At 51.3% G+C, this 10385-nt stretch overlaps 1 protein-coding gene across 1 annotated transcript; it reads right to left on the bottom strand.

Moving 5' to 3' along the window:
• On the bottom strand, positions 1 to 5735 carry Znf853 (zinc finger protein 853). The gene is given in 3 exon segments (XM_075973859.1): positions 1 to 3267; positions 5613 to 5636; positions 5639 to 5735. Coding segments are annotated over 3 exon segments (2106 nt in total). The 5' UTR covers positions 5697 to 5735; the 3' UTR covers positions 1 to 1243.
• Positions 5736 to 10385: the final 4650 nt, after the last annotated feature.

Raw genomic sequence — 10385 nt, 5'->3', positions numbered from 1 at the left:
GACAGACGAGATTCTTCCCTTTATTTTCCATGTTCTGTTTCTTACTTGTCAACACAGGTATAAAATCTGCCTGGTTGTGTTAATAAAGGAGGAGCAGGGAGGGCAGAGAAATGGCAAGGACCGAGATGCCACAGTGGGCCAGCAGGTCAAGTGGGGTAGGAAGTCGCCTGGGGAGTCAGGGAGGGCCCCTCCACCTGGCACACCTCCCCAGACGGTCACTGCCTTATACGATTTGGTAAACATGGTTTACAGCCTTTCTGACACCTCCAGTCCTTATCCCCAACATTCTTCTCACATATCAGCCAGGAGGTAAAGTCTCCTCTGACCACCCAGGGGAACAGTAAGGAGGTACAGATGACTTGGGAGCTTCGCAATGGAGGCCCAGAACCTGCTTCTAATGCCCGTAGTCTGGGCTCCTGAGGAAAGAAGGTTTGACCTTCCACGCAGAGCAGAACTTCCTGACTTTTATTTGCACATTGCCCCCATGGCCACTGTGACCCTGTGTCTATGAACATAGGAATTTGCACCAGAACTACGTTCACCCTTCGGCCTTTCATTCCAACAAGTATTTTCAAGGTTTATGTAACTTACGACAATCTATTGCCTGGACCAAGTTCATTGCATTGTGCAAGCCAGTTTCCTTTTTCCCCCTCTTTTTTTCTTTCTTTTTTTCTTCCTTTTTCTTTTTTTGAGGCAGAGTCTCAGGTAACCCAGGCTATCCAACTCACTATGTGGCTGAAGATTACCTTGAACATCTGATCCTCCGGCCTCTACCTCCCAAGTGCTGGTATTACATGTGCCAACACACATGTTTCTATGTTTCTGTGATGCTTAAGAGGAAACCCATCCTTGTGCTAGGCAAGCACTCTGCCGGCTGAGCTACACCATCTGCCCCCTTTTCAGTTCCTCCTTAAGTATGCAGAGTGATCCATTCGGTCCCCAGCTCCCACACACGCTGCGCATTTCACGTGAGTTCTCAGTCCAGTTTTCCAAGGAAGGCAGTGGGGGGAGCGGGTGGGGGAAGTAGTAGTCTTAGTAGTCTCTCTCACCCACATGGAGTTGTTCTCTTGTGCAGGTTTAGAGGGAAGGAAGACTGAATCAGTGGACTTGTGCATTGTGGGGGTAGGTCTGGGAAAAGATGGACGTCTTTCTTTCCTAAGGATAACTCAAGATACCCAGAGAGACCTCAAACTAGGGTTAAGATCATGACCTAGGGTCAAGGTGTGAGTGGCTCTCACACCACTCAGGGCTTCCCAGATGCAGAAGCCTTTTTGGCCCTTGTGGAGACTCTTGAGGGCGCTTGCCTGGAGGAGCGCTGCAGGCCCAGACCTCTGGGGCGGCCTAACCCGTGCTGCAGTCGCTCGTGCTTGCGGATCTGCACCTTGTGCCGGAAGCGCTCGCCGCAGTCCTCGCACGCGTGGAGCCGCTCACCCGAGTGGGTGCGGCGGTGGCGCAGCAGGTTGGAGGAGACGCTGAAGCACTTGCCGCAGTCGGCGCAGACGTAGGGCCGCTCGCCGGTATGGGTGCGCTGATGCTGCACAAGCGCCGAGCTCTCGCTGAAGCGCTTGGAGCAGTAGGTGCAGGCGTAGGGCTTCTCGCCGGTGTGGATGCGCTGGTGGATCACCAGGTTAGAGTGTTGCGAGAAGCTCTTGCCGCACTCGCTGCAGAGATGCGGCCTCTCCCCAGTGTGCGTGGCCTGGTGTCGCACCAAGTCCGTGCTGCGGCTGAAACCCTTGCCACACTCCCCGCAGATGGTTGGCCTGTCCCTGCCTCGCCGCTTCTTGCGCTGTTTTGTGGGCGTCCGAGCCTCACTCCCTGTGGGTCCCGCGATGGTCACCATAGTGGATGTAGCCACAGTGGGCAGTACCATGAGCTCTTGCAGCACCACATAGCCTGGAGGGGCCACCACGTAGGAGACTGGAGCTGATGCTATGCCACCTCCCGGAGTGGGAACCAGCTCCAGCTGCAGCTCTGGCTGCACAGAGGTCAGCTGCAGCTGCAGCTCCTGATGCTGGGCGCTCAGTTCCACCGGGGCTAGCTCCAAGTGTACCTCCTGTTGCTCCAGCTGCTGCAGCTGCTCCAGCTGCTGCTGTTGCTTCAGGTGCTGCTCCAGCAGATGCAGTTGCTCTTGCAGTTTTAGCTTCAGCTGTTGTTGTTCTTGCAGCCTCTCTAACTCCTGCCGCCGCTGCTCCAGCTCCTGCTCTGACCTTATGCCCAATGGCATAAGCTCCAGTTCCGCATCTTCTTCGTCCTCTGGCTCTGGAGGAGGCTGCAGCTGCTGCTGTTGCAACAACTGTTGCTGCTGCAACTGTTCTTGCTGCAGCAATAGCTGGTGCTGTATCTGGACCTGCTGCTGCTGCTGCTGCAACAGTTGTTGCTGCAACTGTGCCTGCTGCTGCAGCAACAGCTGCTCTATATGTCCCTGTGGCTGCAGCAACAGTATCTGCTGCTGCAACTGCTGCGGTTGCAATTGTCCCTGCTGTTGCAACAGTTCCTGTTGTTGGAGCAGCAGCTGCTGCTGTAACTGCTCCTGTTGATGCTGCTGCAACAGCTGTTGTCCTTGTAATTGCTGTTGCAATGCTTGTTCTTGCAACTGCTGCAGCAGCAATTGTTCATGTTGTTGCAGTAGTTGCTGCTGTTGGAGAAGCTGCTGCTGTGACTGTCGTTGCTCTTGCATTGGCTGCTGTAAAGGCTGCTGCTGCAGCAAAGCCTGTTCTTCTACTTGCTGCTGCAATAGCTGTGGCTGTTGCACATGCTGCTGCACAAGTTGTTCTTGTACTTGCTGCTGCTGCAGCCGTTCTTGCTGCTGTAGTAACAGCTGTTGCTTTTGGCCTTGGGGCTTCATAATCATCCACTGCTGCTGCTGCTGCAACAGCTGTTGCTCTTGTTGCTCCTGTCCAAGTCCTGGATGCTGCGCCAGCTGCAGTTGTGGTTTTGGTTCCTGATGCTGCTCGGACTGGAGGTTTTCCTGTAGCTTTTGCTGCAACTGAGACAGCTACTGCTGCCCATCCTGCTGCTGCAGCAATTCTGGTTAAGGTCCTAACAGCTGAGCAGCAAGAGGCTGCTCTTGTCACTGCTTGTGCTGCAGCTGTTGTTCCAGCTCTTGCTGCTGCTCTAACTGCTGCAGATGCAAGTCCGGTTGTCCCAGCTGCAGAGCCCCAATGCTGTTACTGGCCCCTACTGGGGCTTTGAGTGCTGGCGGCTGTGGGCTGCTGCTCATCTCCTGAGCCTCTTCCTCCTCCTGGCTCTCACTCCCACCACTGCCATCTATAGTGGAAATGGCAGGAAGCCAGGATCGATGGACAGCTAACCTGGACCACAAACCCCCAAAAGAATGGATTCAGGGTCCACTAAGGGGCTCTTAGCAGGGACGCAAAAATGAGGGATTGAGTGGCAATGATGATAGGACAGACATTTCCAGAGTTTCACGGGTCACCTCATTCAGACTCCCTCTGAGCCTCCCTCATGCAAGCCTCATGCATTGATACCAACAGAGCTTTGGGCTCCTGGCACCATTCCCAAAGAGGTCTCTAGTGCTGACTTCCTTCCTAAGCAAGAGAAACCAGATTTTGCAGTGGTGAATTCTGACTCCATTTATGGTCACACTTTATTCATTCATTTGTTCGTTCATTCATTCATTTGCTATTTTGTTTTTTTGAGACAGGGTTTCTTTGTGTAGCCTTGGCTGTCCTGGAACTAGCTCTGTAGACCAGGCTGGCCTTGAACTCAAAGATCTGCCTTTGCCTCCTAAGTGCTGGGATTAAAGGCGTGTGCCACCATGGTCCAGTGATGGTCACACTTTAAATAAGTGAAATTTGCCTTGTCTATGAATAGTGAGCATTTCTGTAAAGATACAGCAAGTCATTTCTAGAAAGCGCAGAAGGAATTCTGGGGTCAGGTAGGGAGTTCGTGGTTCAGAATCGGACTGAAAAACCAGGCACAGCAGCCCACCTGTAACTCCAGCCTCAGAGGGTGGAAAGAGGGGATCCCTGGAGGAAGCTGGCTGGCATGAGTAGCCGTATGGGCAAGTTTTTGGTCTGATGGAGAGACCCTGCCCATTGACTAAGGTGGAAGAACAATCAAGGATGATTCATGACATCAATCTGGGGCCTCCAGATGTGCACATATCAATCACACACATGAGTTCCCAAACACATATATGCATACATACACACCACATACACACATACCAAAAAAGTTGTGTAGTAATTATCTTTTAGGGAAAAAATTCTTTCCAACCATTTTTGTTGAGTTTTTTTTTAAAAAACCTGTGTCTTGTGTGTATGTGCATGTATGTTCATGTTTGTGCTTATGGGAATATATGTGCCACAACACACCAGTGGAGGTCACAGAACAACTTTGGGTGTTGGACCTCACCCTCCACTTTGAGGCAGGGTCTCTCGTCTGCCATCTCACAGGCCAGCCAGGCTAACTGGGCCTGGAGACTCCAAGGGATTCTCCTGCCTCCACCTCCCATTTTACCATAGGAATGCTGGGATTGCAGAATGCTGGTTTCTGGGGATTTGAACTCTAATCCTGAAGCTTTTCCCGCTTTTTTTCCTCCCCAGTACCTTGGGTGTATGTTTCAGACAGACTTCTACAGAACAGCTGGGATGTTAGGTGGCGGATGAAGACGGCCATGGGAACCTGTCACCACAGTGAGTTCAACTCCGTCTGCAGGGACAGACCTCACCTCTGGGTGAATCTCCACAGGGCTAGCTTGGTCACGTGGTCCCTCTGCATTCCTGGGCAGCAGTTTCCACAGAAGCATTTTATTGGCCATGTAGTTAGATGTCACTTGAAGTGTATGCCTGCTGGAGTTAAATTCACAATCGGAAAGAGTCTTTGTTCAATTCATATATTCCCATTTTATCATTTTATTCTCCCAAATTTCCTGACAGTCTCTCTTGTTCATTCTCTCCACCCCGTTTCTGTCTCTCCACAATAATGTCTCATTGTATAGTCCTAGTCTGGAACTCATTGCACAGCCCAGGCTGTCAAACTGTGAACCTCTTGCCTGAGCCCCCAGGTTCTGGGATTCCAGTTATATGTCACCATCATCAAACCCTCCCTGGTTCTTTCTTAACTCCCTTAAAGCTGCCCCCCCCGTCACTCACCACAGAACGTGAACACTAACTCTCATCCACCCTTGAAGGCTCCCCCTGTGTGGGGCTCAGGGACAACCCTGGGAAGTCCCACAACACCAGGGGTACCTGTGTGGCTCGGGGAAGGAAAGGGATGGGACAGATGTTGAGGAAATGGGACCTAGGGTCGAAGTCACTACAGACAAGGAGCCATGCACCCAAGGTCTGAGGCATCAGAGATGGAAAATCCCTCCAGCTCCATGGGAGACAGTGGAGGCCACCTGGGAAAAGCAGGTTAAAGCCAGCCCAGGTGTGGGGGTCAGGACTGAGGTTACCGAATCTGTCTCCTGCAAGACCTTGGCCTGACAGACACCTCAACAGTTCCAGGGTAGTGAGGTTAGCAGGTATGAGTGAGTGCACTGTTGGCAACACAGGGCTTCCTCTGCTGTGGCCTGGGCTGTACCAGCTTGCAACTCAACTACAGAATCCTTGCTATGGTCCCCATTGTCTCCACCCCTCGACCCTCACCTGAGAGGGTGTCAGGCCCTGGACGCCATCCTCAAGACATCGCAGCTCCAACACAAAGGTCTCTGTTGTGGGGCCCAGTTCCATCCTGGCGGTCTCACCAACGTCCTTGGGAACAGGCTGTGCTGAGAGCAAGAAAGGAAGCTGTTCAGGAGGGAGATGGTGATGGCCCATTCCTACACAGAAGAGCCAGAGCTGTTATTTGCTGGATATACACAGTGATCCACCTCAGCTTCCTTCCTGCCTCCCTGGGAAATGTAACTGAGGGAAACAGCCTCTCCCAAGGCTGGGACGCTTGAGGCACGCCTGAGGGGACCCATGGCACGGTCCTTTGGCCCCTTCCAAAATATGACCATCCCCCAGGCTTAAAAGGCCACATAATATCAGGTGTCATCCCAGGTCCCTGGGAAGGTAGGAGTCCAGGGCACTGTCATCACGGCTGGGGCCTTCTGCAGGCCTGTGCTCCTGTCCTGAGTCCACTCTGAAGAAGTGGTCTCCACATTCAGGTGTCCCCACCCCCACCCCACCCCCCATGCCAGCAGACTCCATCTCCCTCTGGTTTAGAAGCCCTGGGTAGAGAAACGCCCCTGTGCCCAGCAAGGTTGCCAGGCCTCACCTGCTGCAGCCTCTGCGCTAGGGGAGGTGTGGTCACCAGTGGCTATAAGGTGAAGGCCATGGCTCTTCAGCCAGCTCCTTCCGGAGGTGCCTCCATCTAGAATGATCCAGGGAGGTTCTGACCGCCCACCGGGGAACCCTTGGCAGGCACTCCACGGGGGTCTTCGCTGTCAGAGCTGCTGAGGTCCCCCTGGGCCAAGACAAGGTGCAGAGTGGAGTTGCCAGGCAGAAGTTGGTGGAGACTCTCACGTAGGAACGGGGAAGGAAGACAGGGCTCCAAATTCCGAACTGGGATCAAGGTTGGTCCGGGTGACCATGGCGTGCAGCAGGGCCCAAGCTGGAGCCCTAGGTTGCCTCAGTGGGAACCGGGTGACAAGGGTCCTAAGCAATCACGGGCCACAGGTGCCCAGGGGCGGGGGTCGGGCGCCGCGGACCAGCCAGGTCCCAGGTCGCTCGCCCGCCCTCCGGTGATGTGCGTCCGTGCGGGAAACGGCCGGGTTGGGGCGGGGGCGCTGGGGGGCCGACACAGGAAGTCCCCCCGGCATCCGCATCCTGTCCCCCGCCCCTGCTGCCTGCCGCGCCCCCTCGCCCCGGTCCCCGCCACTACCACCGTGGCCGCTGCCTTCGCCTTCGCCACGGTGGCCGCCGCTCTAGCCCGCGCCGCCAGCTCTGTGAGCTTAACCCTTGCCGGCCCGGTCACTCACCAGGGCCCCCCGGGGAGATGTGGGTGGGTGGGGATGGGGACAGGATGCTTGGCCCTGCTTGCGTCCTGGAGCTCGCCTGTGCTGGGCGCGCAGCGCACGCTGCTGCAACGCATCGCCCAGTGCGGTGCGCGTGTCCGTGCGCCACGGTTGGTGACTGTCACTGAGGCTGCATGAATGGAAGAGGAAAGGGGTTCCTAGCCGACACCCCCAATGTCCTCTGAAGCGTTGGCGTGGCTTCAGGGCACCCCTCCCCTGACAGGGGTACAAATTTGGTCTAATTTGCACTTAATTAACCAGTTAGTGGGGAAGACCCCTCCTGATTTCAGCAGGTCCAGAACTGCCAACCCGGCCCACACCTGGAACCTTGAGTTGGTTAGGATAGACAGGTGGCAACTGTGCCAGCTCCAGAAGGGCCATCTTCGGGAGCTGGGGAACCGAGCCTTGTCGCTTTGGGTTCTTCTCCCTCCAGTAGCCCCAGGCCCTCCCTCCTCCAGCTTCCGTCCTTCTCCAGGCTCTTCGTCCATCGTTCTGAGCCACGGCTTCCCCAGGGGCTTCTCCCTGTTTGCTAGTTACCTTAACTAGTTGTTTCCTGCCTGGGGGCGGGAATGGGGTGGGGTTGGGAGTATTTCCTCCCCCAGGAGGTTTGAGCTAACCATCTGCATATCCCCTCCCCCAGTTTTTTAATAAATTTTTATTGATATTTATTGAGCTCTACATTTTTCTCTGCTCCCCCCTTCAACCCTCCCCCAAGGTCCCCCATGCTCCCAATTTACTCAGGAGATCTTGTCTTTTTCTACTTTCTACTTCCCATGTAGATTAGATCTGTGTAAGTCTCTCTTAGTGTCTGTATTGTTGTCTAAGTTCTCTGGGATTGTGGTTTGTAGGCTGGCTTTGCTTTGTTTAAAACCACCTATGAGTGAGTACATGTGATAATTGTCTTTCTGTGTCTGGGTTACCTCACTCAAAATAATATTTTCTAGCTCCATCCATTTTCCTGCAAAATTCAAGCTGTCATTATTTTTTTCTGCTGTGTAGTACTCCATTGTGTAAATGTACTACATTTTCCTTATCCATTCTTTGGTCGAGGAGCATTTAGGTTGTTTCCAGGTTCTGGCTATGACAAACAAAGCTGCTATGAAATAGTTGAGCACATGTCCTTGTGGCACAATTGAGCAGCCTTTGGATAGATACCCAAAAGTGGTATTATTGGGTCTTGAGGAAGGTTGTTTCCTAATTTTCTGAGAAATCGCCACACTGACATCCAAAGGGGCTGTACCAGCTTGCATTCCCACCAGCAATGCAGAAGTGTTCCCTTTTCCCCACAACCTCTCCAGCATAAGTTGTCATCACTGTTTTTGATCTTGGCCATTCTTACAGGTTTAAGATGGAATCTCAGAGTTGTTTTGATTTGCATTTCTCTGATGACTAAGGATGTTGAGCATTTCCTTAAGTGTCTTTCAGCCATTTTAGATTCCTCTGTTGAGAGTTCTCTGTTTAGGTCTGTACTCCATTTTTTTTTATTGGATTATGTGATCTTTTGGTGTCCAATTTCTTGAGTTCTTTGTATGTTTTGGAGATCAGGCCTCTGTCTGGTGTGGAGTCAGTGAAGATCTTTTTCCATTCTGTGGGCTGTCGTTTTGTCTTGTTGACCATGTCCTTTGCTCTACAGAAGCTTTTCAGTTTCAAGAGGTCCCATTTATTAATTGTTTCTCTCAGTGTCTGTGCTGCTGGTGTTATATTTAGGAAGTGGTTCCCTGTGCCAATGCGTTCAAGTGTACTTCTCATTTTCTCTTCTATAAGGTTCAGTGTGGCTGGCTTTATGCCTTTGATCCATTTGAACTTGAGTTTTTTGCATGGTGATAGATATGGATCTATTTTCATTCTTCTACATGTTGATATCCAGTTATGCCAGCACCACTTGTTAAATATGCTTTCTTTTTTTCCATTTGACATTTTTTGCTTCTTTATCAAAGATCAGGTGTTTGAAGATGTATGGATTGATATCAGGGTCTTCTATTCGGTTCCACTGGTCCTCCTGTCTGTTCTTATGCCAATACCAGGCTGTTTTCAGTACCGTAGCTCTGTAGTAGAGTTTGAAGTCAGGGATTGTGATGCCTCCAGAAGTTCTTTTATTGTACAGGATTGTTTTGGCTATCCTGGTTTTTTTTGCTTTTCCAAATGAAGTTGAGTGCCGTTCTTTTGAGGTCTTTGAAGAATTTTGCTGGGATTTTGATGGGCATTGTGTTGAATCTGTAGATTGTTTTGGGTAAGATTGCCATTTTTACTATGTTAATTCTGCCTACCCAAGAGCATGGGATATCTTTCTATTTTCTGGTGTCTTCTTCAATTTCTTTCTTCAAAGATTTAAAGTTCTTGTCATACAAGTATTCCACTTGTTTGGTTAGAGTTACTCTGAGATAATTTATGCTATTTGTGGCTATTGTGAAGGGTTTTGATTCTCTGATTTTTTTTCCCCAACCCTTTTATCATCTTTGTACAGGAGGGCTACTGATTTTTTTTTGAGTTAATCTTGGATCCTGCTACATTGCTGAAAGTGTTTGAGTTGTAGAAGTTCCTTGGTAGAATTTTTGGGATCACTTACGTAAACTATCATATTATCAGAAAACAGTGAGAGTTTGACTTCTTCTTTTCCAATTTGTATCCCCTTGATCTCCCTTTGGTGTCTTATTGCTCTAGCTAGGACCTCAAGAATTATATTGAATAGATATGGAGAGAGTGGACAACCTTGTCTTGTTCCTGATTTCAGTGGAATTGCTGCCCTCTCCCAGTTTTAATGAAGGCCACAGGCTTCTTCCATCTGGAAAATTCACATAAGAAGCATTGCCCAAGTTCTCTTGAGAAGAGGCTGGGGATGTGGCTCAGTTAGCAGAGTGCTCGCCCTGGTGCTCACAAAGCCCTGGGTTTCACCTCCAGTAGTGCCTAAAACCCACATGGTGGTACATGCCTGTCATTCCAGAACTCAGTAGGAAGATGAGGAGTCCTAGGTTATCCTTGGCTACTGGGCACATCTGAGGCCAGCCTGGACTACATGCGACACAGTGTAGAAGAAGGAGAAGGAAAAAAACAAAAAACAAAACCACCAACGGCTGAAAAACTCAAAGGTCTGGCAAACCAGAGCTGCCAATGAGACGAAGTATAGATGTCCCTGGTGGGGTCCAAGAACCCTCTGTGCGCTCACAGCCCCGCTTGTCTTCCTGTCTCCCAGCAGATCACTGAGCCACGGGTGCAACAGTAAGGACCCAGACTTGGAAAGCAGGAAAATTTGGCGTCATAAGGACCTCTGGTAGTTAGGTAACTTGAGGCACCATAGAACTTTCCAGCGGTGAAAGTAGAGACAGGCTGCCAGGAAGCATCTAAGGAAAACTGAGCAGACAAGTGGACATATGGGTAAAGAATGGGCGTGCCTTCTTCCACTGCCCTAACTGGATGGGAGCCT

This window comes from Microtus pennsylvanicus, chromosome 1, assembly GCF_037038515.1.
Source record: "Microtus pennsylvanicus isolate mMicPen1 chromosome 1, mMicPen1.hap1, whole genome shotgun sequence".
NCBI lineage: Eukaryota > Metazoa > Chordata > Mammalia > Rodentia > Cricetidae > Microtus > Microtus pennsylvanicus.
The sequence above is the reverse complement of the archived record's forward strand: the minus strand, read 5'-3'. Positions and strand labels throughout refer to the sequence as shown.